The 27916-nt window shown below is 56.5% G+C and overlaps 2 protein-coding genes across 5 annotated transcripts in view; one reads left to right on the plus strand and one right to left on the minus strand.

Annotated features, from left to right (window-relative positions):
• NUB1 (negative regulator of ubiquitin like proteins 1) overlaps nt 1-1489 on the plus strand; it is a 28034-nt gene extending 26545 nt beyond the window's left edge. For both annotated transcript variants that reach the window (XM_067747481.1, XM_067747482.1), the window contains exon 15: nt 21-1489. In XM_067747481.1, the coding sequence (XP_067603582.1) occupies nt 21-199 (179 nt within the window). In that variant the 3' untranslated portion in view covers nt 200-1489. The remainder of the gene's footprint in view (nt 1-20) is intronic.
• Nucleotides 1490-5000: 3511 nt separating this feature from the next.
• The window catches only part of WDR86 (WD repeat domain 86), a 25113-nt gene continuing 2197 nt past the window's right edge, over nt 5001-27916 (minus strand). For all 3 annotated transcript variants that reach the window (XM_067747484.1, XM_067747485.1, XM_067747483.1), the window contains exons 3-7: nt 18841-18982; nt 15981-16401; nt 8757-8892; nt 5633-5736; nt 5001-5304 (exon numbers count right to left, since the gene is read on the minus strand). In XM_067747484.1, the coding sequence (XP_067603585.1) occupies nt 5131-5304; nt 5633-5736; nt 8757-8892; nt 15981-16401; nt 18841-18982 (977 nt within the window). In that variant the 3' untranslated portion in view covers nt 5001-5130. The remainder of the gene's footprint in view (nt 5305-5632; nt 5737-8756; nt 8893-15980; nt 16402-18840; nt 18983-27916) is intronic.

Here is a 27916-nt window from a genome sequence, read left to right on the forward strand (position 1 = left end):
GCTGCACTTCTTTACTGCAGGGACCTCTAGCGCCTCAACAGATGAAGATATGGAGACAGAGGCTGTGAATGAAATCCTGGAAGATATTCCAGAACATGAAGAAGATTACCTTGACTCAACTCTGGAAGACGAAGAAATTATTATTGCAGAGTACTTATCCTATGTAGAAAGTATAAAGACAGCAACAAAGAGAAACTAAGTGATGAACAGAAGTGAGCACTAAGTTTCTGCTCATAAATTCTATCATTATGAAGAGTGTAATGCAGGTCTTTTTTTTTTTCTTACGCTTTATCTGATTTTGCTCCAGAGTGCTTCCTACCTGGGGGCGGGAGGGGTAGGCGGGGAACAGGGATGTAAAGAGTAAGAGACTTGGTGGGGTCCGGCGGGGGGGGGGGGGGGCAGGTGCCGGTCCCCAGGGTCCGTCTTGGGAACTGAGCTGCCTCTGGCCAGATCTTGCAGTTCCCAGCTGCCTTCAGGTTCTGCAACCCTAATGCCAGCCTCCCTGCTCTGTTTTTTCCCCACCCAGAAATGGGAAGGACTGGGATAGGGTGGCTGCTAGGGAAGGGATCCAGGAGGAGCTCATGGGAGCGAAAGCGGGCCCTGTCTCCTCTTCATCCTGCCCTGCTCTCCTGCCCTCCTGAGCCCACTGCTCGATCGTCTCCTCCTTCCCGTGATGCAGCTCTGCCTTCCTGCTTCAGCCTCTCTGCCCCGTCCCGAAAATGTCCTTTAGATCCTCAACCACTGCAGGTGCTCTGGGGGGCCTGATGATGAGGCATCGGCTCCCACAGCCACACCAAACGGTGGCAGACGCCCTCAGCCTGAAACGTCTGTGTTTTGTGCTTAGCTTAGTAAAGTAGGCACTTGAGATTCCAGGCTGAAATTCAGAAGATATATGTATTCAAAGCTCTTCTTTACAAAAATAAAATCTTTTATTAAATGGTAAAGTCTCAAATGCTAACCAAAGCAACTTATTTTTAATTAGCATTTTTAGATGCATTTCTGTCCTATTAAATTCACTGCTGGCTAAGGTAAGATACCTGTCAGAAATTAAGGTATATTTTCTCCAAGTCTTTGTAGGGTTTCTTGGGTATATTACGGAAGACTGTTTGTAAAGGTATGTTGTTAGCCTCTTAACAGCTCAAATAACCGTTCTCATTGCACCCTGCATCCCTCCGTAAACGTGTATTACATGAAAAGCCTGTCCAGCACCAGGACGCAGCCGGCAGCAGCCGGGTGCTGGATGAATCAAGTGTCAGGTGTGTTCCCAAGGCTCTCCCTGCCTCCGGGAGTCACCGGAAGCCCCTGTGACAGGGCAGGTGGGCCACGTGGTTGCCGTCAGGGGGCTGGCCGAAATGCTCCAGCTTTTTCAGGAATCATTTTCAACAAAGCTGGAGAGCAGTCCAGTTTGAATGGGTGGAAATCTTTTCTTGTCATTCTTTTAAAATGGATGATACAGATGGAAATAAAAGGTGGAAAATATATTCAAAAATTGTCAGCCTAACTTTGCAATGAGTGACTCAAACTCCTAAACTGTTGTGAGTGTTGAAAATGTCTGGGTGGTCTAGAGCTTCATTTAGTTCGAGACGTTTGCTTCCGTTGACTTCTGTGAGGAAGTCAAATGTATGCCCTCAAAAGCACCATCGATGTCTGTTGTTAAAAGATGAAGTGTACAAAGGCGCTGGGCCTGTGGGGGAGGGGAGACTGAGGCGGGGAGGCGGGGTTTGCTTCCTCAGCGTTGGAAGCGGCCGAGGGCCGAGGCGATGAGGGGTTTCTAGCCTCATTTGAGACCATGTCAGACTTGGATTGGGGGCCTAGGTTGCAGCTTCTGGCTAACAAGTTACTGCCCTGGGCTTGGGCCAGGTGTGGCTTCTAGCTTCCCAAAGTGCTTCCTAATGATCTTGGAAAAGGCTAGGGAATTCAAGCCACACTAGCAGGTCTAGTGCTCCATTTTCCTATGAAGAGACACAGAGAAGCCAGTTCTTGAGCTTGGGACAGTGCAGACTATACCCTCCCCACGCACTGGGAGACGGGCTTCCGTCCTGGCTCTGCCTCTAGCTGGTCGTATGAAACTTGACAGGTGGCGACTGAGTGTCACTCCCTGCTCCGGAATCACTCCCTGCTCTGGAATGCAAGAGAAGGAGCAAAGGACATTTGTGATGAAAATGCTGTTACACAGGAGGGAGTGTGCTCAGCCTGAAGTCACAGGGGAGATGGGTTTGGGGGGGTTCTCCTTGGAGAGTCAGAGGGAAAGGACATTCCAGACCTGGGACAAATGAGATAGGAGCTGAGTGTGCCACATTCATGGGGTCGCAGGGGCTGTTCTAGACCCAGAGAGGGTGTGCTGGGGGAAGAGATTGAGGCTGGAAGGATTGCCGAGTCCAACTACAAAGCGCCCTGAAAGGCAGGCGGGGGTCTAGACTTGAGTGGTGAATACCAGGGCCGTGAGAGGGCTCCGAGCAGGATGGCACGCACAGGCCTGTGAGGCCGAGGGGGTCAACGACGGGAGGCTGCGGCGAGAACACGCTGCACTCGGTCAGATCTGATGCCCATCACTTTTATGAATTTCTGTCTGCTCTTGACTCTGGTGACACTGCCATGTCCTGTCCTTGTCTTCCTGCCCATATGTCCTATAAGTACTTCCTGTCCTTCCCCTACCCAACTGAAGGTATTTATCAGAGGCAAGACTGTATCATCAAAGGCAAAGAAACATCTTGTGGTTATCTGGTCTTTATATTCTCAACATCTAGCAAAGCCCTCTGTGTTACTGGAATAAAAATTACCCAACAAAATTGATACAACTTTAGCCAGATTCATCAAGAAAAAAAGGGCGAGGGCCCAAATCAGTAAAATTAGAAATGAAAAAGGAAAAGCTGCAGAAATACAAAGAACCATAAGAGACTGCCACAAGCAACTACACAGCCATAAAATGGACAACCTAGAAGAAATGGACAAATTCTTAGAAAGGTACAATCTCCCAAGACTGAACCAGGAAGAGATGGAAAATATGAACAGAGCAATTACGAGCACTGAAATTGAATCTGTGATTTTAAAATCTTCCAACAAACCAAAGCCCAGGACCAGACGGCTTCACAGGCGAATTCTACCAAACATTTAGAGCAGAGCTAACACCTAGCCTTCTGGAACCCTTCCAAAACATTGCAGAGAAACGAACACTTCCAAACGCATCCTATGAGGCCACCATCACCCTGATGCCAAAACCAAAGATAGCACACAAGAAAATTACTGAAATAAAATTTACCCAAATATGTCATGCTATATAAATGCAAATTAGCGGTTTTTCACTTCTTACTCTTTCTCTGGGAGAGGCAGGCTGGAGAAAACGAATGCAGCAGCCGTTTTAGGATCTGCCCCCAGTGGCTGGATAAGCTGCCTGCCCTGCTAGCGAGAGCTGTGGCCCCAAGGAGCGAGAGAGTCTGGTTACTCGGACTGCCTCTGTCAGCACAGCCGACTGAGAAGGTGACGAAATCGGCGCAGGTACTCAAGGTGGTTCTCTCTGCCTGCCCTCCCTGAAGTGCGCTTCAGTTCCCCCGAAAGCCCCTCGGGGTGGGCCTGCCGTTGTAACCGCAGCCTCGGGCCCTGGAGAAGAAGAACCGCTAGGAAGTGAGCGCTCCCAGACACAGGCCGCGCACGTGGAACCCCTCACCTGTACTCTGTGCTGAGCCCCACCCAAAGAAGGCTGGGTGATGCCGCTTCTGCAGGTTCTTCTCACAGGCCAGCCTGTTTTCCTGGCGAGCCCCCTGGGTTCCCAGGGTTTGGGGGTCGGGCCTACAGCCCATCACAGAGGTATGCGACCCTTTCTACCGCCCCTGGTGGCAATACCCCGTACCTGTTCCCAAGGGGGTGGGATCCACCCATCAGGCATGGACCTGGGCACCCCAGCGAGCAGGTGAAGCCCGTCCTGCCGCGCATCTTGCATGGACACTGGCGCACCCACCTCTGCATCAAGGGCTGCCTCTGCCCGGGGAGGCTTGTCCTTGGCTAGACGCTGAGCTCTCAAGGGCAGACACTGTCCTCTGCAGCGTTTCCTCTTCCTGCACGGGGCGGGGAGCCAGCCAGGGCCTGGCATGGAGGGCCCTGTGGGTGCGGAACATGGGCCCCTCCCGGTGTAAGAGGGGCTGCTGGGGGCGGCTCCCCTCAGGGCCTCTTAGGGTCTGAGCCCCACTTCCCCTTTCATCTTCTCTGGGCAGGTACTCCAGCTGCCTCCTGTGTACACCTCCAGGGCCTTCACCACGCGGGGCGCGAAGCTGGCCCCTGTGCGGGTGCCCTTCTGCTCCACACCTGAGAGAAAGAGCCGCCTCGATTCCGGCGGGAGCAGCACTGGGTCCCCGCTGTCACCCAGACAGCTGAGGAACCCGTTCCTTGCTTCCTGGCCTCTCCCATGCCACTCCCCACTCGAGTGGCGCTGCTGTGACACTGGAGGGGCTGTGAGGCCACAGCCCCTCATTTCACCCCAGGGGGCCAGGCCCAGGCGAGTGTGAGGCCCCTGCTTCCCGGCACCCCTTCTCCCTCTGAGATGGGGCTGGGACACCGTGGGCAAAACAAAAGACGACGTGTTGCAGAGCACTGTTAAGGACCTGTATTTTGGTTCTTCACAAATGGACAATTTGCCAAAATAACGACAGCCTGCAGCTTTTTTCTTTGGCCGCGCCGCGCGGCTTGTGGGATCTTAGTTCCCCGACCAGGGATCGAACCCGGGCCCTCGACAGTGACAGCGCGGAGCCCTAACCACTGGACCGCCAGGAAGGCCCGGTCTGTGGCTTTCTGAAGCGTCCGCTTCGCTCCGCAGGAAAGGCTTGGCCTCGGAGGACCTCGGGCGCCGGGACCGCGGGGCTGGACACCCTGAGAGTCGCGAGGGTCCCGGGAGAACCGGAGAGCAGGCTGAGGGCTGAGCTCCGCAGGGGCTCTGGCCGAAGGGGGTGGGACCGAGAGGCGGGCTGGGGACGCGGTGGCGGGCACGCATGGCCTTCCCACGGGCGGCCTGGCGAGGGCTTCGGAAGTCAGCGGACGCGGAGGACAGGCACCACCGCCGCCCCGGTCCTTGACCTCGGAGCCCCCGAGGCCGACAGCCGCGTTCCCTCCGCGGGTCCGTGGGCGGCCGGTCGGGGCGTCTCAGGCCGGCTGCAGGGGAGCGGCGGCGGCGCAGCCCACTTTGTTGCTGAAGAGGCGCGAGAGGCTGCGCTTGGGAGCGGCGGGACGCGGCGGCGGGGCGCGCGGGAGGCCGCGCACGTCCCAGAGGCGCAGCGCGCCGTCGTGCGAGGCCGTGTAGAGCACCTGGCCGTGCACCTGCGGGCGCGGGGCGTGGGCGGCGCTGGAGGGGGTGCGCCACCGGCCCCCAACCCCGCGCCTCCCCGCAGCTACGGGGTCACGTAGGTGCAGGCCCCGCCCTTCCTCGGGCCAGCGGCGGCCCGGGCCTCGGCGTGAGCCGCGAACGCCCAGGCCGCCTGATGGGAAAGGCTCAGCCCAGGGGGCCTCGGCCCCGGGGAGGCGCTGCCCGCGGGGGAGCGCTGCTGCCTGCCCCCCCCCTCCCCACTTCCCCTCCGAGGCAGAGGTGCAGGCGGGCTCGCCCTCGCTCAACCAGCCACGGGCCCCCGGAGAGAGCTGGAGCGCCTACCTGGATGCAGTTGATGATGAAGGCGTGGCCGCGGAACACCCTCCGCAGCGCTCCAGACTGGGCGTCGAAGGCGCGCGCGCGGGCGTCCCCGCTCCCCGTGAACACTGTGAACACACGGCTGCACTTGCCTCCCGCCCGAGAGCCCTCGTCCCCTCGGGACTCCGCAGGGCGGGGGGCGTGGATGGACAGCGCGCGGAGAGTGCCGGGAACCCTCTCCGGGACCCATCCGCTCGCCTCCCAGGGATGTCATAATTGCAAATGGGAAACAGCAGAAGCCCCTTGAAAGGAAGGAGGCGGCACCTTCCCTAGCTCAGTACTTTCCTGTGAGTTCAGGGTGACGCCCAGGGTCCCGGAGGCGCCCTCTGTGGGCTGCAGCCGTCTCTGCAGGACTTCGGCTGCCCCACCTCCCTTGGGTCAGGTCAGCCTGCCAAGTTCTTCCAGGTGCTTCCACCCCTCCCGAGTACCACCTGGGCCCAGCTTCCTACTCTCAGGCCATTTGGTGGAAACCTTTGGTGAAGCTTAGCTTCCCTGCCGGGTGTTTCTAGCAGCTCTGAAGCCCCTGCCTCGGGGGGTCATCCCTCCCTCCCCCCACCGCCTGAGCAGCCTCTTGGGGCAAGGACCAACCAGAAACTCATTCCTCCCCCTCCTCAGTAATGAACTTGGCCCTCCAAACACAACCCAGCGCCTCCGGGGTTCACTAGAGGGCCCCTGCCCAACTTCTCCCAGGGGGAACCTCCCGATTCTGCCTCCCTTGGGCTTTTTCCTACATTATAACTTAGTCCAAGAGTTCTCAAACTCCCGAAGGCAGGCTGGGCCCACCTGAGTTTCTGATTTAAGGAGGTCTGGGGTGGGGCCTGAGAACCTGCATGTCTAGCCAATTCCAAGTAATGCTGATACTGCTGGTCAGGGACCACACTGATGGCACTGGCCAGAAAAACTCCCTGGTCCACTTACCATCTTAGCCCGGGTTCTCCCAGAAGCTGACCCTGACACTAGGTTTCGAGTGCAAACAGTTCATCTGGCAGGGCATTGCAGGAAGTGGGGAGAGAAACAGGAAGGAAGGACTCCCATGCAGGTGTTTAAGGGAGCAGGTGACCGCTGGGGGCCCTTGGGAGAAAGGGCAGACCGGGTCTCAGAGTTGTTCCACACAGGGACAAGGACACTGGGCTACTTATCCGTCAGCTCCCAGCCCTCCCATGACCTGCCTCACAGGAAAACACCCTCGGGCAGAGGACCTCAGGTGCTGCAGCAGGAAGTGCCCCTGAGCGTGGTACCCATAGCATCTGCTACAGCCACCCAGCATTCTGAGCGAGCCACAGTAAGCACCCCCTGGGGGCTCCCTGTCCTTGGGGTGTCTATTCCTTATCCCATTTCCTGTGTCACCTGCCTAGTCCCAGGTTTGCTGCTGAAGCTACTAGTGAATGTGGACTTGGAGGGAAAGTTTCATTTCTCGTTCTCTTCAGCTCCTTTCCTGCCTTCCCCTCCACCAATGCACTGTAGCTACTGGGCATCCTGAGGGTGGGAAGAGGGTCCAGAATTAGGTCTGATCATCCTGTAGCCTGTTGACAAAGACCAAGGACCAAGTTCCTTAACAGCGGGCAGCAGGTAGGGTCTGTGGGATTTGCCGCAGCGGCAGGTTTCATCCCAGCCTCTGCCACGGGGAGGCGCTCTGGGCAACGTTCTTCTCTTTAAATTAGAGGTCCCCGACAGGAGCAGAGCCATAATCACTCTTACAGGCTTGGACACAGGAACAGGAAAAAAATCATTTTTCTGCGTCAGACACCTAAATCCTGAGGGCATCTCATGCTCTATTTTCGGAAATCCATTCTATCTTCATCTAACACCTGTGCTGTGAAGTCAACTTGAATTTTCCACTGTGGCTCCTCCCCCACCCCAGTCTGCTCCCTCACTGCTGGGCTAGGAAGATGGTTCTCAGGCTCAGCTTCGCCTAGGGGGGCTGGCTTCCTGCTGCAGGTGTGTGTGTCTGTGTGTGTGTGTGTGTGTCTGTGTGTGTGTGAGAGAGAGAGAGAGAGAGAGAGAGAGAGAGAGGACGCTGATGGCAAAATATAACATTGGGGATCGTTTTAGGAAAGAGATGTCCAGGAACCTGGGAGCCCCACTCCCATGTAGGTGTGGTGAGGTTGTGGGTTTTGCTTCCCCAGAACAGTGCCTGTCTTCTGCATGTGTCTGGGGTGTAAACAACTGGCTAGTTGGACAGAGCCAGGAAAGCCCAGATGTGTGACAGTTTGAGACCTGTGGGACAGAGAGCTTGCTGACTACCCAGTAAGCCACACTGCCCTTCTTTCTTTCCAAAATAACCCTGATTAATCCTGGTGGCAGTATCCCCAGATAAGGGTTTTTATTATTCTCTTTTGCAGGCAGTGGTCAGAGAAATGTATGCAGAAGTCTCTGGGTGGAGTCTTCAGGAAGGATCTTTAAAGGGGCCTACTCATCTAGGAGACACAACCTTTTGCCCTTCCCTCCTCTTCTTCCTGCCTAAAACGTATGATGGCTGGAGCTCCAGCAGCTATCTTGAACCATGAGGCCCCCCCTTAAAGATGGCCGATACATGCTAAGGATGATGAAGTGAAGTGAAAAAAGGAACCTGGGTGTCTAACAACTTTGTGGAGCCATCCGTTCCAGCCTAGACCGCCAGCCTCTGAAATTCTTCTACCTCAGAGAAAAATAAACCACTATCTCATATAAATCCGTCATCTGGACTTTCTCTTATCTGTAGTCAAACCTAATGCCGAGTGAAGCCAAACCCATGCGGCCCTCAAGTCTGACTGGAGTTAAGTGGTGTCACTGTCTCGAGAATTAGAATGTGTCCTTGAGACCTGCTCTTGACCTGAGGTCCTCTGAACAAGCAGGTCGCTGCACGTCCTAGCGGGGTGAAGGTGGGAAGGAGCCCCTACACCCTTATTTGGAACTTCTTTTGCTGGAGGAACAAACACGTGCACTGAGGGGCCACAGCCGCCGCCCTTGGCCGCTGACCAAACTGAGTGGCAGCTGAGGCTCAAAGAGGGAAGAGTGCAGAGAGGTCTGGGCGAGAGCGGATGTGCGGCGGGGCGGGGCGTGAAGGGGACAGGCAGGCTGGGGCTACGGGGAGGGCGGGGTCACTTACAGGTGCCTGCGTGGTACTTGAGGGCGCTCACGCTGTGTCTGTGGGCCGCAAACGTGCGCACACGCTCGCCCGTGTCTGCCAGCCAGCACTTGACCGTCCTGTCGGCGCTGCCCGAGTACACGTGCCGGTTCACCAGCTGGGGGGGGGGGGCGGAAGGGAGGGTCGGCACCGGACACGGGTACCGCTGACCGTAGGGGGCACCCCGGAAGCCCCTCCAAACCTCTCTCTGTGGAACGTGGCGAGGGGCACGTGCAGGTCTCAGTGGAGACACTGTGGACAAGCCAGAAATGCCCCTGCCCCTGGGTCGCCCCCCACCACTACCCACTCCAGCACCCAAGGTCACGATGCTCCTCTCTTCCCCTCAGGGCCGTGTAGCTCAGGCAGACCCGGCTTCAGATCCTGACTGGCCCTTGGCCAAGTCAGTGACTCGCTCTCAGCGGCTTCACCCGCAGACAAGGATCACGCCAGACCCTTCCGTGCTGCTCAGACACGACCGTACAGCGCTCAGCACCCTAAGAGCAAGGACCGGAAAGTGTCGGCCAGCACTGCTGCTGCTACTGCCAGGGGTCTCTCTTCAGCAGTTTCCTACAGCTTGGCCCCGGGAAGGTCAATGTGACTCCACCTGTAGCTACTTCGGTTCCCCGGTACTGTTCCAGCTGAGAAAAGGGCACCCGGGCAGGGCTTTCACACTGGACTTCTGCTTGGGGAAGGGAGATAGGAGAAAGCTCTAGACGCAACCTGACTGACCGTGGTGTGTGTAGGGTGGCCCTCTGCTGGGACCGGAGCTGGACACCCAGGGGCCATCATGGGGTCCTGCCCCCTGCCCCTGGACACAGGTTCCCCCACTTCCCGCTCGCCGCTGCCAGCTGGAGTGGCATTCACACCCCTTCTTGGCATTGCAGGAGGTTAGGAAAGGGGCTGGGAGACAAAGGAAGGGCATGAGGAAGTCCCCCTCCCAGGAGCACCCCTGCCAAGAGGGACAGGGTACTAGCGTTAGGGAGGCCCAAAGACAATTGAAATAATACTGCAAATTTCCCTACAGCAAACAGCACGCAGCCCAGAGAGCTCCCGACCAGCACAGCACCTCTGGTTATCGGAGACACGGACGAGAACCGAAGGCTGGCGGAGTGGGGTACTCAGCTGCCATTAGCTGGCTGACGGCACCAGGCCTTCTCCCACTTTGCAGGGCCCAGGAAGAGGAGGGCAGGCTACAAGCCCCCGAGACAGCCATCCAGGACGCCGCTGGGGCCCAGGGGCCGCTGGAGGCTTAGGAAAGATGAGGTCCTTCTCCCAGGGGCAGCAGGCGGCAGGCCTAGTTTGTTTTGCGGGATCTTAGTTCCCCGACCAGGGATCGAACCCGTGCCCCCTGCAGTGGAAGTGCAGAGTCCTAACCCCTGGACCGCCAGGGAAGCCCCTGGAATGGGCATCCTTAACTCATCCCGAGTCCTCCTAGCTCGAGCACACACTACCTACCCATCTTGGCCACTTTCCACTCCAATTCCCACAGCTGACTCAGTTTCCCCATATTACTTCCCAGTTTAAATCCCGGAGAATAGGCCTCTGGCCCAGTGCATCTTTCCACCCCACAGCCACAGCACAGGTCAAACTTGGCCTTGGGCCAATCGCTATGGCAGAGGGGGTGGAATCTCGAGGGACACGTATACCTCTTGGAGGCAGAGGCTGAGGGCGGACCAAGTGGGCGACAGGCCTGGCCTGCGTCTCTCAGGCCCCGCCCTCCGGTCCTACTGGGGTTACGACTGGCCCAGCCAATGGAGCCTGGCTTCTGGCCTCTCCCGCTGGCGGTCCACTCCCCGAGGACAGGGCCGCGTGCGATGTCTGCACACCCGAGGGCTCCTGCATAACATCGCCCAGTCCTCCCTCCGTCTGCACCACCGTCGAGAAGGGCAGGGGGACCTGCCTGGCAACCCCACCTGCTCTCGGCCTTCGGGGCGCCCCCGTCAGCCCTGTGCCTGGAGCCTGAATGTGGCCCGGCTTCCCCAGGTGCACACGTGTCCTCGCTGTGCCCTGAGATCCCTGCACACATACTGTGCTCCCCTTTACAAATCCTCTCTGTGCTGATCCCCCCTCATCTTCTGCGGGAAAGCCACCCTCCAGGACCCCTCCTCATGCTGCCCAGCACTGTCTGCATCCTGCCCCCGAGGCCGACTGCCACTGGCCCCCAGTGTTTCGACTGTCCCCCCACCAAGTGTCACTCCCAGAGGCAGCCCCAGACCTCCAGGGACCACACTCTCCAAACGACCCACTGAGGCTCCCAGACCTATAATAAGGGGAGTGGGTACGGGCAGCCTGTGAGATGGAGACCCAGTGGCACATCTAGGCCACTTGGCCTCTGCAGCTCTGTCTGCCCCGCCCCGTGAAGGAGGCACTGAGCGTCCACAGTCGCCGAGACAAAGAGAAGACGCCTCCTGTGCATAGCGGGTGTCCCGACGACGCAGGGCCTGGCGCACGTGCTTAAAAAGCAGCACACTTTCAAAGCACAGATCCTGAGCCCCGAGGCTGATAAGCGGGCGGACGCCTCACTGCGTGCTTTGGCTGGTTTCCTGAAAGGACACCCGCGGGGAGCAGCAGGGCAGCCCGCGGAGACCAGAGAGGCTCAAGGCAGATGGGGAAAGCAGGACAGACCCTGACAGGGCGAGTCACAAAGGCCGGTCCAGCGGAACTCCCTCCCAGCAGCCAAGGCAGCTCCGAGAGGACGGGATGGGGCTTATGGGCCATCTCCCTGCGTGTGACCCACCCAAGCAGAGGGCAGGCCTGGGGCTCTGCTGCTGTGGCCCCAGGGGCGCGGCCTCGCCCTCCCCTCCGCTCACGACAGGCCACGCACAGGGCACCGGGAAAGAAGCAGCTGGGCCACGTGGTGAGCAGAGGGCCGGGTGCAGAGCACAGCCAGGCTCCGGGCACTCAGCCTCCTGTCGGAAGAGGCTCCCCGACTCCAGCACGGTATGGGCCCAGACACACCTTATGAAAGCTGCTTGTTAAAAGCACAGGTTGCATGCTCAGTCCTGGGTTCAAATCCTGTCTCTGCCCTTTACCAGCTGTGAGACCCTGGGCAAATTGCTTGCCCACTCTGAGCCTCTGTCTTCTCATGTACAAAATGAGAAAAAATAATCACCCTTACAGGTGGCCGTGAGGATAAGTTCAATAATACACACAGCCTGATCTAACCCGGGAGCCGGTACGCATCCCTAAAAGGCAACAGCGACCTCTGCTCCAGCCCCTCAGGCTTTGGCAGGACAGTGTTTTGTAGGAAAAGAACGGAGGGCCTGACGACACTGCAGATGGGCAGGTGCGTGCCCCGAGCCCTTGGGCTGCCCCACACCTGGCAGAGCCTTTCCTGTTCCTCTCTGGCTGTACTGGAAATGTTTATTTCAATATCTCATTTCAAAGGTGGGTACATAGGTGTCCCTTTTCCCGTTTGCTATACTTTGTTTGAAATGTTTCATAACTAAAAATTAAAAAATATGAAGGGACAGGAAAGAGTCTCCACTTTCTCCTTCTTCACAAGGACCCCCCGGTTGAGCCTAGACCCTGGAGCCCCTCCAAAGAGCAGGGGTAAAGGAGCGGTCCCCCTCGGCGGTCAGCGGGCTTGACCTTGAGTTTGTTACTTGGAAGTGAGCCCTCACCTCTGCTCTGGCCTACCTTCTCCGTAGGAGGCCTGTGCACTCCTGCTCTGCCCCCACCTGGCTTCTGGAACCCTCTGGGGTTCACGTGCTTGACCCTGGATACACATCCCACAGTGAAGAGGAAAGGCAGAGGCCCCCCAGGGCTTGGCCGATTTCTTGGGCCTTGCCTCAGCTCCCGGAAAGTTCAGAGTGGGCCGCAGGCCTGCAAGGAGGAGGTAGGATGCTGCAGTGGGCCGACGGTTCAGAGACGGGCATAGGAGGCTGCATAGCTCTGTGAGCTTCCTCTCTTCTCCCCAGCCTCTGAAAAGGTGGCCCCCAAGTTTATCTCAACACACAAAAGGGCCTGACCTGTCTCCCAGGGACAGTTTAAACACCACAGCTCCATGCAACAGGCCCCCGGGATCCCAGCGGACACCTCACACTCAGCCTAACGGGAAACCACGGATGACAACTCCCTCGCTCTCCACCTGCTGGCACGAGCGCTTCCTCCCTAAACAATGCCAGAGGCCAGGCCGCAGGGCTCACAGAACCATCCCGGGTCTCCAGACCCCCGGGAACCCTGCCTGCCTCTGCAGGGCGTCTGGGAAGGCAGCCCACCGCTCGCCCAGCTGGGGGGGGGGTCGGAATTCTGGGAGGTCCCCAAGGAGAGATCCTTCCCTGGCTTAGGTGGCTCAACCTGCACGTGGACGTGCAGGAAAAGGACAGAGGAAGGAAACAGACGTGCAGACGTGAACCGAGGGTCACCTATTTGGAGAAGGTAAGGCGAGCAGGGGCGGGGGGTGGCGCCCAGCGGTGACAGCAGGGTCCCAGGGACGGTCCTACGTGGCCAGGGTCTCACGGGCTGGGGCCGAGACTGGCAGGTGGCCCTGCAAGTTTCTGATGGCAGCGGGGACGTGGGGAAGTCCTCCTATTAAAGAGGCAGATGGAGGGGGGAAGGGTCTTCCCCGACCCCACGGTGGGGAGAGGGAGGGACCCTGGAAAGCAGGCAAGGCCAGCACACCCAAAGGTCACCCACATATGCGTCTCCCAAGTCGCGGTAACCTAGATCTGAGTTTGTACCGGGGAAACACAGCAGGGAGACGCGACGATACAGCATCCAAGCTACAGGGGACGTCTGAGGGGACGTCATATTAAAGCAAAGGAAGCCTGGACGGCCGGGAGTCGGCAGGTCCTCCGTTTCTCGGGAAGGCGCCAGGCCATCTACTGTGGAGATGGTGGCCCTGGACCTCATCGAGCAGAATCTTATCCCCCAACTACTCTGAAAAACGGGGGCTTTTCTGCCTCAGTCCCGCCGTGGGGCGAAGCAGGCTGTGACTTAACAGCTAATGAAGTAACTAACCAACAAACCAAATAACCGCGTGTTTCCTGAGGCAAGTGCCACTGCTGCCGTGGCGTCAGCGCGTGTGCTGCCTTTGTGCCTGTCCCTTCAGGCTCTGCGCTAGGACCGGCCTCTACAGGGGGCCCGCTGCTCCTGATGCTGGGGGTGACCCTCCCCGCCCAAGCCGACAGCGCGGGCCCTGCCTCCTTCCAACTCTGACCCCAGGGGCCTCCACACACTGCACTGTGCCCACCCTCACCCCGCCCCGACCCCATCCCACCACCCAGCAGGGCCCTCCCCCCACGCCCACCCCCCACCCCCGCCTGGGACCCATCCGGGACAGACCCCGGTGTGTGCTCATGGGAACAACACTGACTTCACTCTGGGAGCTCCCCACCCCACCCCAGCGGCACCCCACACTACGAGCTGGCCTGGCCTTCGAGCTGCTCACGGTCTCCTGAGTACCCTCCTGCAGAGCCTGCAGGGCTCCCACCAGCTCTGCTCCCGGGCACATTCACTTCCACTGCTGTGCGCGACGCCGGGCTCCACGCCCTGCAGGCTGACTCCAACATGGGAGACGGACTTGCCCCTGGGCGGTACCAGGAGACTGAGCCCAGAGACCCCACGCGCCCTCAGGAACCCAGAGCCCGTCCCTCCATGCCCCGCCCAGGACGCATCCCCACTGCCCCCTGCACACCTCTCCCCATCACACACGGTGCTGCCTCCCAGGTGCCTGCCGGTCCTCCCTTCGCCTCCCCAAATCCCGGGATCAGACACCGGGTGGCTTAGGGACCGCTGGAGAGCACAGGGAACTCTACTCAGTACTCTGTAACGGCCTAGATGGGAAAAGAACCTAAAAGAGAGTGGATATATGTGTATGCATAACTGATTCACTTTGCTGCACACCTGAAACTAACACAATATTGTAAATCAACTCCAATAAAAATTAAAAAATCAAAGTTAAAAAAAAAAAAGAAAAAGAAAACAGGTGGCCAACTCTTAGCTCAGTAACAACCAGTCCCCCGCCCTGCCCCCATCACTAGAAAAAGGCAATTTATCCAACCAAACATGGGCCCTCTGCTGTTCACCAGGGGCCAGAGATGATTCTGTCTAAGCAAAGTGGAGCCCTTCTCTACTCCACTGGTCCTGGGGCCCTAGGGCTGCCCTTCACCTCGAGAACCCAAAACGGGCCTCCTGGCCTGGCTCTCCAGGGGACTGCCACACACTGCTTCCTGTCACCTTGAGGCCACCCCCATCGCTTCATCGGTGGCTCCCCAGAGGCTTGGTGCCTCTGAGCACTGCACCCCAACCTGCTCACCTCAGGTGTGGGAACTGGCCTGGAGAAGGGAAAGGGCTGTGGCCACGACCCGGGCCAGGAACATCCAGACCCTAATATCTAGATAGAGGGAGGGACCGTATGCTGCAGACATGCCCGCCAAGTGCAGGCCACACATCCTCATAGCAACACAGGCTTCATAGCAACAGTATCACAGGCTGACGGGCGTCAAGAACAGGCTCTGCGGCAGGCGCTGCGTCCGCTGTCAACTCACTAAATCCTCACGACAACCCGGGGCGGGCACAGCTCCATGCCCGTAATCCCTAATCCAAACCTCGGCCAATGTGTTTCAGGAGTTTTTGGATTTGAGGAACACACTCGTGTTTCCACAGCAAAGGTACACGTAGTCCCAGGAAGTGAGATTAAACTTAACTACAACCAGCCTCATATCAAAATGAGTTTTGATGCCAAGCCTAAGAAAAAACCTTCCTTTTTTTTCAACTTTTGGATTTAGGAATTATGGACCACGGTTTGTGCGTAGACGTAATCCTCACTTCACACGGACGGAAACCAAAATTCATGTGTTAGCAACAGCCCTACCCCTGGTATCTGTGAATGTGACTGTATTTGGAAATAGGGCCTTTAAGGACGTAATTCAGTTAAAATGAGGGCATTAGAGTGGAACCTCATCCAGTATGACTGGTGTCCTTACGAGAAGAGGGAATCTGGAAGCAGAGAGAAGACGGTGTGAGGACACCAGGGGAATGGCCGTCTACCAGCCGAGGGGAGAGGCCTCAGAGGAAACCAACCCTGCTGACACCTTGATCTCGGACTTCCGGCCTCCAGAGCTGTGAGCCAATCAATCTCTGCTGTTTAAGCTGCCCAGTCAGTGGTACTTTGTTCCACAGCCTGAGCTGACTGGTACCCTGGGTGGGGCGGCAGCTCAGAGGAGGAGCCAGGGGCCTCCCTGGCAGCCAGGCCGGCCTCACCTCCAGACAGATGACGGAGCCCTGGTGCTCCTGGAACACACGCAGCTGCTGCCCACTCAGGATGTCCCAGGCTCGGACGGTGGCATCTGTGCTTCCAGTGAAGGCCGTGTGGCCAGGCGTGGCCAGCACCAGGCAGAGCACGGCACCTGTGTGGCCCCGCAGTGTCTGGTGGCAGCAGCCGCTGGCCACCTGCCAGACCTTAGCCGTGCCATCCGTGCTGCCCGTCACCAGGAGCCCCCTGGCCACGGCCTCCTCCGTGCACGGAGCCCCAGGGAGGTCCTGGGGGGCAGAGTAGGCTAGAGTCAGCACACAGTTGCGGTGGCCCCGGAACTCCCGGGCCACCTGCCCCTTGTCCACACTCCAGGCTCGAGCTGTCCGGTCGTAGGAGCTGCTGAAGAGCTGGTTGTTGGCGACCAGGATCCTGGTGGCAAGAGGGGAAGGGTCAGGGGTCAGAGCGCACAGGGCTGCCCGGCAGGCTGGCGTCTTACGTGTTCAATGAGCCCAGGTGATGGGTGAGAAGAATGAATGGTCCCCAGTGACTGGGAGCCCAGAGTCTGAGAAAATCTCAAGGCTGAGGAATCTGAGGCCCCCTGCAGCAGGGGAACAGTGAGGGAGCCAGGAGAGCCCACGGGGGGGCGGGGGGGGGCAGAGCCTGCCAAACAGTAACTATTCATTTGATGTATGCTAAGACTTTCTCTGCAGAAAATACACATCTGTCTCTAGCATAGAACTCTGTGTATAACTTCAAAGGGCATGAGGGTGGACCTGAATTTACACACCACCCCCAAAGGGCTGCGGCCTGAACCTGGAATGGGGCGTGTCCTCTGTGTGGCCACAGAGGGGTCAGGACCCCCATCTCAGTCTCAGAGGCACCCCTCTTTTAAAAGGTCTTGCCTGGGAGCCTAGCACGGGCAGGAGGAAAGATGGACACGGAACAGAGCAGACCTTCCTTCCGCGGCCTCTCACCTCTGGGCGGTTCTCACTTCCCACAAGTCATTAAGGATGCAGCACAAGAAAAGCACACTTTCTACTGATGGCTTCTTCCCTAATGCCAGGAGGTACGGTCTTCACCACATGTGTGTTTCTAAAGGAAAGTGACGACGTGGTGCCTCGGGTGATGTTCTGGTGGCCCGAGTCCTGCCGGGTGTGGCCTGTGACGGCAGGGACGCCGGGCCGGGCCGGTGCCCCCAGAAGCTCACACACCTGGCCCGGCTCTGAAAACACGAGAACTGTAGCCCTGTTCTCACCTCAGGGCCATCACGCATTTGTGAGCAGTTACTTAATAATGCAGATATGCACCCAGAGATGTTTAGAACAGCCAACTGCTCAAAAGAGTGTGTGTGTGCGTGTGTGTGTGTGCATATGTGTACATGTGCGTGAACATGTGTGCACTTGGGAGCGTCTACACCCGGCAGAGCATCATTTCTGGCCTTAATTGTCCAGATTTCCTTTTGAGGAGCCACTGATTCGTTTCCAGGTACAACCGGAGGGCCGGCTGGTCACCTGAGATGTGGCTTTCTCCCACCCACCCCATCCTCTGTCAGCCCTTCCAGCCACTCACAGCCTCACTAGAGGAGGCGCCCCAGGCCCACACTTCTCCTCAGTCACAAACTTCTTTCTCAAGAAAGAGTGTGGAAGAGGCCAGCAAGAGCTGAAATACGGGTCCCAGTTCCAGCCCTCCTCTGCCCCGGCCTGCGTGGTGCTGGCTGGTCTCCCAGGACCCCGGGCCTCGCCTGCTCTATCTAAGGGGTGTAGGTGGGATAAAAGCTCAGCTGCAGGAGGCGGGGGCTGGGGCAGAGCTCTATGGGGTCCCCACTGGGGTCCTTCCCCACTCAGAACCATCGAGCCAACACGAGCCTTGTGCCTCTCTGCTCAGCGATGCTCCCCTGTTCCCGCCCTGTGGGAGCACCGTTCCGTCTACAGGCAGCTGGTACTCCGGGCAGTTAATGATCGGGCTGACCCACCGCTTCCACCCACCGTGCGCTGGAACATTAGGCCGGACGGGTCCCACCTGGACCCAGGCTCCACAAAGCTCACGCTGTCAGCATCCCCTCTGGCTGAGAACATCCTTCCGTCCCTGCCCCCCACCCCCCCAAATGCCCGCCTGCACTGGGCCCTTTCCCTGCTTAGTTCGCTGCCCAGGCAGCTGCCCTTCCTGGTCAGTGAGGTCACGAGGGCCCCGGTGCCCAGACTCCTGCTCATACCGGGCACTCCCTCGGGAGTTTGCGACGGGCCCCAAGATGCAGAGATAGTGTCCAATTGATCTGATCACCAAGGAATTTCCATGGCTCAGCTCAGACCCAAACTCAATACATTTTTGCAAAAATTCAAACCTCCATGAGAAGGAAGGTCTGGGATATCTTCAACAGCAACATGGAAAGGAGAGGTTTAAAAACACCCTCGACTCCCTCTTCAGAACAATCCCCATTCTGCCCCTCCTCCGAGCCCCCAGTCCACCATCAGGTACCAATTAAGCCATTTCCTGTGGAATTTGTTCCCTCGGTGGGAGCTGTAGCCTGCAATCCCTTTCCCTGCACCCAGCTGCGGGCAGCTCTGCTGCCAGGGCCATGGGAGGGCTTTCAGGCTCTGGTCTAAGTGTTGGTAGTGCCTCCCTGCCCCACCTCCGCCTCCCAGCCCCCCAACCTGCAGCCCTGGGCAGTTAGCGCTTGCTGCGCTGGGGACACTGCTGTCCTTCCACTGCTGTTGCTCTGGACCACCTCCCCGCATGTCCACACGTGTTCCCCAGGGAAGCTAAGTTCCTCCAGGGCAGGGGCCCCACAGCCTACATCTCTGTCCCCTGGGACTCGGCCGGGTACCATGAGGAGAGGCCGAGTCCTCCCTGCCTGGCAGGCACACCGACCTGTTCACAATGGACGTGTGTCCCCGGAACACCTGCAGACACTGCCCGGTCAGCACGTCCCACTTCCTGATGGTGCAGTCAGCACTGCACGTGAAGGCGGCTTCGTCCTCCAGCTGGCAGAAGGTCACATAGCTTTCGTGCCCTGCAGATGAGCGGGGGAGATGTGAGCACAGCAGGGCATGCCAGCTCCCGTTTTTCTCTGAGAATGTTTGAGATGGGGAGGAAGGGAAGAAAGCAGGGGGCGGCGAGTGTTTGCAGCAAGTCCAGTAGCGACTAGCGTGTTGAAATGATGCTTTAAGTCTGGGAGAATCTCAGGAATCGTGGGGGCCAGGAGCAATTCAGGGGGCACTTAGCCTGCCCTGGAATCCTTCCTCCCTCCTCTCCTTCCCTCCCCCTTCTTAGTCGTCTCCTTTTAGGCTTCTTCAAACTTTTCAGCTACTTGTATTCACTCCGTCATTCAACAAACCCCATGTTACAGACGCAGGAAGTACAGAGGCCAAGGGCATGGTCTTCGGAACCAGAATGCCTGGGCTAGAAGCCTGGTGCTGCTACTGGCTGCCCATGGGCAACTTATTTCACCTCTCTGTGCCTCGATTTCCTCACCTGAAATGGGGAGAGTGACAATGCCTATCTCACGGTGTTCCTGTGCCGGCTGTGTAAACGCTAGGCGTGAGCTGTTCTTACATTTGGGGACAGACACTGTGGTAGGCAGAATTCTGGCCCCGAAGAGAGCAGGTCCTAATTGCTGGAACCTAGAAATGTTACCTTTCTTGGAAGAAGACACATTTATAGATGCCATTAATTAAGGATCTTGAGACGGGGAGATTGTCCTGGATATCAGGGTGGGCCCTACACGCCATCACAAGCATCCTTGTAAGAAGGAGGCAGAGGGACTTCCCTCGTGGTCCAGTGGTTAAGACTCCATGTTCCCAATGCAGGGGGCCCAGGTTCGACCCCTGGTCAGGGAACTGGATCCTGCATGTCGCAACTAAGAGCCCACATGCTGCAACTAAAGATCCCTCATGCCACACCTAAGACTCGGCACAGCCAAATAAATAAATAAATACACACATAGAGGAGGCAGAGGGAGATCTGAGGACACAGAGAAGGCACCGTGAAGAGAGAGCAGAGATTTGCAGGTGCTGGCCCTGAAGATGGAAGTGATGCGGCCACAAGCCAAGGGGTGCAGCAGCCATCAGAAGCTGGAAAGGCAACGGCATTCTCCCCTACAGGTTGCAGAAGGAACCCAGCCCTGCCAACCCCTTGATTTCATCCCAGTGACACTGATTTTGGACTTCTGGCCTCCAGACTTGTGCCGGAATAAACTTGTTTTAAGGAAACCCAGTGTGATCACCGGTCACAGCAGCTGCAGGACACAAATACAGAAACAGACATAATTAAAACACATTCCCTGCCTTCAAACAGAGCAGCCAGCCCAGAAGGAGGGACAGTCAGTCGAGCTTGATACGTGCTGGGACAGAGCGTGACGAGGGTCGACAGAGCAGAAGCCTGGGTGTGGCAGGCAAGGAAGGGTCTACGCAGTACCCGTGTCTGTCGGGAGAAGAGGAAGAGCATCTGGGAGAGAAGCTAGCACACACCAAAGCAGGGGGGGCCCCTGGGGCCAGAATTCAGGCATTTGGCAGAAACGATGGATTAAGTAGCCACAGTGAGGGTGGAGGTCTGGGACGGAGGGAGGGCCCCGCAGTCTGGGGTCTCGGCCAAGTGCACCTGGTCATCCTCTTACGGGGCAGTTGTCAGATCTTTTGACTCTCACCCTGGCTGTGGGGTCGATGTTTACCACTTGACCATTATTAAGCAGCCCAGGAATCCTCCATCCTTGGACACAGTAGGGCCTGTTTTTCAGGTAAAAGTGTTTCCATCTCGGATATAAGCACTTCCAACAGCAAACTGAAGCTGACTCTACTGGAGAAGAATTCAGGGACCAGAAAATCAACGGAAGCAGAGGAATGTTAGACCTAAGAGCCACTTCACAGACGAGGAGACTGAAGAATTCAAATAATAACACATGGGAGCGTCATATTTATTACTTTAAGGATTTCGATCAGATTTTAAAATTTCATCTAGATGTCTGCTATCTTGTAGACGGGGATTTAGAATCTCCTGGGTAGTTTCAAGCTGATTCACACTTACTTTTTTTTTTTTTTGGCCCTGGGGTCAAGCTTAGTTTCTCTTGGAAGAACCCAACTTCCTGAGTTCTAAGAAACAATTTTTTTTTAAAGTAAGAAAGAAACGTTTTCCCGTCTTCTTGGATAGCACATACCAGGCCTCTAGGAAAACAACATTTGCGTAAATTAAGTAAACACGGGAAGAGGTTGCAGACTGTTTCCCTCAAAGTGCGCATCAGTTTAAAAGTCGAGGGCAGGGCTTCCCTGGTGGCGCAGTGGTTGAGAGTCCGCCTGCCGATGCAGGGGACACGGGTTCGTGCCCCGGTCCGGGAAGATCCCACATGCCACAGAGCGGCTGGGCCCGTGAGCCATGGCCGCTGAGCCTGCGCGTCCGGAGCCTGTGCTCCGCAACGGGAGAGGCCACAACAGTGAGAGGCCACGTACCGCAAACAAACAAACAAAAAGTGGAGGGCAAATGTGTTTGGCAAAACACAGCCCAGCTTTTTGCCAATCCCAAAATGTTTATAAAATATCTGAGGATTCTCAACGAGCTTCCCCCGAGACCGGATCAGCCATCAGGAGGGGTCGGGAGGACGCAGCACCATGAAGAGTGCCCAGTGCTAACCAAGGCCAGGAGAGGCTCCCTCGGGGTGTCACTCCCATGCCAGCTCCTTCCGTCCCATCTCAGCAGCATCTGACAGCAGGAAGGCAGAGCGTCATGTGAACCCGTCAACCAGGCCAAGAAAAACACTGAAAATCCAAGCGTGGCACCTAGACTCGGTGACACTGCAGCCATTAACCAAGACGGTGGGAGTGGGACAGCTTTTCTGATACGTAGAAGTGAAAGAACGGATGTATACACTGATTGCAAATCAACAGAAATATAAACTGACTTGAAGAAAAGAGGTGATAATAAAAAGAAGTTTTTCAATGTAAAAAAACTCATCCCCGAAGCTGGGCCCGGCTGATCCTCTGCCCCCTCAGGGGACTGGCCAAGCTGGCGGGGGTCCCTGCATCGATCTAGGCTCTCCCCCGCACAAGCCCCTTCTCCAGCACAAGACGCCCATCTCACATCTGACAACCCAAGGAAGCGATCCAGCCTCAGAGCCCTTGCAGCACAGGGGCCCTGGGGGCTGCGGAGCGCGCCCCTGACTATAATCCACAGGCTATAATCCAGAGACCAACGACAGGGCTCCACCGCCCGGGAAGGATCACCAGGGGTGGAGGAGTGAGGGCTCAGAGAAGGGAGGGCCCATCATGTCTCCAGGGACCACAGCGCCTCGGCCACAAGCTGTTGGAATTGTGCAGAGTAAGCAAGAAAGCCAAACTAAAAATAAATATTTTTGAAGGGATATAGAACACAGATAAAATGCGGTTATTCTGTTCAACAGAATACGCTGAGGCTCAGGGTTTCCTGCCAAGGTAGCCGGCTCCGTCTCCCCGCTTGCACGCCCCTGGACTCGCCGGAGGTTTAGAGTCCAAGTGCCCCCTCCCCATGCAGCAGCAGCTCGCCGCGCTGGAGACCAGGGTCTGCAGGGGCAGAGGGGCCTGGAGTGGGCACGGCCCAGCTGAACACGCCTTCAACTCAGCATGAAAAGCGGGGCCTCCTCTCGCCCTGCTGCCCCTGGAGTCTTTCGTCTGCCCCCGTGGGTCCTCGTCTTCTCCAGCCTGCGCCCTGCAGCGCCCCCCACCCGCTGTGGGCTCCCGGTCTCCTCCGCTGCCCGCAGGGTTCAGACGGTCGGGAGCCCCAGGAGGGGTCTCTAGTTCGGGATGCGCTGGCCGAGGCCCTCAAACCACGGTCACGCCTCCCCGGAGGGAGCCCCCTCCCCAGCCGTTTCCAGGCGGCAGTGACCGCTCCCATCCTCCCTCCTTCAGGCCTGGGGATGATGACAGCTCCTCTGGTACTCGCCGTAAGTACAGTGGTTCCCCACACTCTGCCCACATTCTACAAGCGTCCCTTTATTAGACTCTCCTCGAGTTACCATTCTGAGGTGCCAGTTGTTTCCTGCCGTTGTCTGAGCACGGGAGCCCTGGCTGGAATGGACGGGGTCTGACAAAGCCACTGAGGACGCAGGCTTGGGCCACCCGCCCCCGAGCTCCCAGCCCGGGCTGATGCTCTGCTCACTGCTGCCGCCGCAGGGCCTGTCCTCAGCCCAGCTTCACCCGCTCCACAACCTTGACCAAACTCTCTCCGGCCTCCATCCCCATTCTCCTAAATCCGCACCCACCTGCCCCAGAGCTCACCTGCCCCAGAGCTCACCTGCCCCAGACCGTGGTCTCCGCAGAGCTTCAGAGTGAATTGCCAGTATGGGCCTCCTTCACATCCGTACTTAAAACAAACTTTTTTTTTTTTTTTTTTTGCGGTACACAGGCCTCTCACTGCTGTGGCCTCTCCCGTTGCGGAGCACAGGCTCCGGACGCACAGGCCCAGCGGCCATGGCTCACGGGCCCAGCCGCTCCGCGGCACGTGGGATCTTCCCAGACCGGGGCACGAACCCGTGTCCCCTGCATCGGCAGGCGGACTCCCAACCACTGCGCCACCAGGGAAGCCCAAAACAAACTGTTTTTTGATGGAATTTTTCCTTGACCAGGACAAAGTTAATAACGATTTGTTTGTGTCTGAAAGCCTTCCCTGTGCTCCCACGTGCCCGTTTAAAAATACGTATGAGATGATTCAGCAATCCCACTTCTGGGTATATACCCAAAAGAGGGGAAAGCAGGGCCTGGAAGAGATATTTGCACACCCATGTTCACAGCAGCATCACTCACAATGGTCAGGAAGTGGAAGCAGCCCATGTCCACCGACGGATGGTGGATAAAGAAGAGAGATGAGATCCACACGGCAGAACAGCCTTCGGCTTTCAAAAGGAAGGACATTGTGGCCCGTGCTACAACCCTGGGGACATTGTGCTGAGTGAAATGAGCCAGTCCCCAAAAGACAACTAATATGTGATTGCACTTATACAAGGCACCCAGAGGAGTCAGGTCCCTAGAGGCAGAAAGTAGAACAGTGGGTGCCAGGGGCTGGGGGAGGGAGGAACTAGGTTATTGTTCAGAGGGGACGGTTTCAGTTTTACAAGAGGAGAAAACCCCGGAGGTGATGGTGGGAATGGCTGCACAACATTTTGAGCGTTTAATGTCTCTGAACTGTATATTAAAAATGGCTAAGATGGTGAATATTATGCTGTGTGTTTTTTATAACAATTAAAAATTGTCTCAGTTCCAGGTCCTCCTGGGCCAAGAGGTGAACCCTGACTACCCCAGCCCACCAAGTTCCTGCTCTTCTGAAGTGCACACAGCCCCTTAGTTAAGCAGTCGTTCTCTCAATCCAATCTGCAAATTCCCTGGGGCGGGATCCGAGACTCTTGCAGCTTTGAATCCGACACAGGCACCCAGCGCAGTCAGGCCAACAGGCAGGTGAGGGGGAAAGGGCTCTGGACCCAGAGGGAGGAGCGCAGAGGGCTGGCAAGCCTCAGTTTCCTCATCTACAAAACGGGATGATGAAGAGTTGTGGGAGGCAAATGAGGAAGAGCTTTGGAGCTGGCATGGCACAGTGCCAAGGGGTGCTGTGACTCGCTTCGGGCATGAAGGATAAGACAGCAAATACAATGAGCTAGGAACTCTTCATTAACTGGCTGGATGCCCACCATGACCTTGTGAGATTAGGTTCCTCTTGTCATCACCCCCAATTCACAGATAAAGAAGCTGAGGCACGGGACTTCTCTGGTGGTCCAGTGGGTAAGACTCCACGCTCCCAGTGTGGGGGACCCGGGTTCGATCCCTGCTCGGGGAACTAGATCCCACATGCATGCCACAACTAAGAAGCCCTCATGCTGCAACTGAGGATCCCGTGTGCCGCAATGAAGAGTCCGTGTGCCGCAACTAAGACTTGGCGCAGCCAAAATAAATAAATAAATAGGGCTTCCCTGGTTGCGCAGTGTTCAAGAATCCACCTGCCAATGCAGGGAACATGGGTTCGAGCCCTGGTCCGGGAAGATCTGGGAAGATCCTCTGGCCCCCAACTGCTTCTGCACCGTGAGCTCGTCTGCAGAAGGAAAACGCATGGCAGGAGCTGCCAACCCAGGCCGCTCTGCCCGAGAAATCCAGGCCTGACCCACCAACAGGCTCTCCTTTGAAGCCTTCTGTGGGCCCCAAGCTATGCAAGGAGCTGACACTCACCCCGAGGTGGCAGTGTCTACAATGGCAGTGGAAAGAGCCTGGATTTGGAGTCAGGAGACCTTCAGGGTCTGCCGCTGATCAGCCGTATGGCCCCGGGGGAGCACAGCTTCCCTGCAACTCTGTCCTGCCCAGAGCAGGGGCCACACGGTGGGCGAGAAGCCTCTCTGCCGCCGACCAGCGCAAGACCCTGGACAAGTCCTGCAACCACACTATGCCTGGGGTGTGCTGACAACAGCACCTGCCTCACGATGTGAGTGTCTAGGAGACACTTAGAATATGCTGCGTGTTGGTAAACATCTGCATCTCCTGTTCTCATCTATAAACTGGTGTTATCACCAGCACTATTCACAATAGCCAAGACATGGAAGCTACCTGAATGTCCACCGACAGATAAATGGATAAAGGAGATGTGGTGTGTATACACAGACACACACACACACACACACAATGGAATACTACTCAGCCATCAAAAAGAATGAAATAATGCCATTTGCAGCAACATGGATGGACCTAGAGATTATCATACTAAGCGAAGTAAGTCAGAAAGAGAAAGACAAATACCATATGATATCACTTATAGGTGGAATCTCAAATACAATGCAAATCAACATATCTACAAAACAAAAACAGACTCACAGACATAGAGAACAGACTTGTGGTTGCCAGGGGTGGGGAGGGAAGGAATGGGAGCTTGGGATTCGCAGAGGCAAACTATTATATATAGAATGGATAAACAACAAGGTCCTACTGTGTAGCACAGGGAACTATACTCAATATTCTGTGACAAACCCTAATGGAAAAGAATATATATAAATATATATGTATAACTGAGCCACTTTGCCGTACAGAAGAAATTAACACAACATTGTAAGTCAACTATACTTCAATAAAATTTTAAAAATAAATAAATAAACTGCTGTCAACTGTTATTTTATTTTATTTTTTTTTTGGCCGTGCCACGCAGCTTGTCTTAGTTCCCCAACCGGGGACTGAACCCAGACCCTCAGCAGTGAAAGCGCAGAGTCCTAACCACTGGACTGCCAGGGAAGTCCCTAAACTGCTGTCAATTCTATCCACCTCACAGTTGCAAGGGTTAATAACATAAGAAATATGTACTTAGAAGGGTATTTATAAAATACAGGGCACTAAAATGTCAAGACATTTTTATTAATATTTCACTCATACAAAAAAAATCCTATGGACTTCCCTGGTGGCGCAGTGGTTAAGAATCCACCTGCCAATGCAGGGGACACGAGTTTGATCCCCGGTCCGGGAAGATCCCACACGCCACAGAGCAACTAAGCCCGTGTGCCACAACTACTCAACCCATGCGCCACAGCTACTGAAGCCTGCGCGCCTAGAGCCTGAGCTCTGCAACAAGAGAAGCCACTGCAATGAGAAGCCCGCGCACCGCAATGAAGAGTAGCCGCTGCTCGCCGCAACTAGAGAAATCCCGCGTGCAGCAACAAAGGCCCAATGCAGCCAAAAAAAAAAAATCCCACAGAGGAGCAGTTGGCAGATCCTTGCTTACCATGGGGGCCACACAAAGATTATCACACACCCAAAATGACTCTCTCACAAGTCTATTAGTGCAATTTCAGGATAAGCAAAGGTTACTTTTGTCCCCTCTGTCCTTGACAATTCTTAAAGTGCAAACCCTTATAAAAGAAACAACCCTGTCAGCAGTTTTTCCGTTTGATAGCGTTTTCCCATGGAGTGGGAAGGCCTCCAACTAGGGCAACAGAGGGTCCAGCGTGGCCTTGCTAGGAAGCAGGTTCTGGTGTCCTGCGGGGACGAGCCGCTGTGAGGGTCACTAAAGTGGGTGTGAAGGGGACTTGCCAGGCACAGAGCCGGGTGAGGATGGCAGGGCAGGGCTGGGCAGGACTGTGGGCCCTGGGGGCGGAGCTGGGTGTCCACGAGGCCAGAACCACCCTGGAAAGGACTGGAGCTTCCTGAGGCAGAAACTGGCCTACAAACGGGGCTCCCACGAGGGGTCCCAGGCCCAGGGCTCCCCGGGCCAGCCGATCAGCAGAGTCACCTCACAGCTTGTTAGAAATGCCAATTCTGGAGTCCTACCCCCAAAGGCTCAGTGAAACCCAGACCTAGGAACCTGCATGTCTGAAAGCCCTCCAGACACTCTTCTCATGTTTGGAAAGCAATACACACTGGATTTAAATTTTCTAACAGATCTGTGCCTTGGCAGTGTGTGTGACTATCTGTGCATGGTGGCCAACTCCCCATTACCTACACCAGCTCCCAAGCAGCAGGCAGTCCAAGATGCATCCCTACTGAGTTTTGATGTAAAGCCAACAGGGTGCGACTTCTCTAGCGGTTCGGTGGTTAAGATCTGCCTGACAAAGTAGGGGACACGGGTCGAGCCCTGGTCTGGGAAGATCCCACATGACGGGGAGCAACTAAGCCCGCGCGCCACAACTACTGAAGCCTGCACACCCGTGCTCCGCAACAAGAGAAGCCATCGCCATGAGAAGCCCGTGCACCGCAACGAAGAGTAGTGCCCGCTCGCCGCAACTAGAGAAAGCCCGCACACAGCAGTGAAGACCCAACGCAGCCAAAAAATAAATAAATAAAAAATAAAACCAACAGGGTGGGACTTCCCTAGCGGTCCAGTGGTTAAGACTCTGCGCTTCCACTGCAGGGGTCACAGGTTTGCTCCTCGGTCAGGGGGAACTAAGATCCCACGAGCCTCATGGCCCAGCCAAAGATAAATAAATAAATAAATGAAATGAAATGAAAAAAAGAAACCCAGCAGG

This window comes from Pseudorca crassidens, chromosome 8, assembly GCF_039906515.1.
Source record: "Pseudorca crassidens isolate mPseCra1 chromosome 8, mPseCra1.hap1, whole genome shotgun sequence".
NCBI lineage: Eukaryota > Metazoa > Chordata > Mammalia > Artiodactyla > Delphinidae > Pseudorca > Pseudorca crassidens.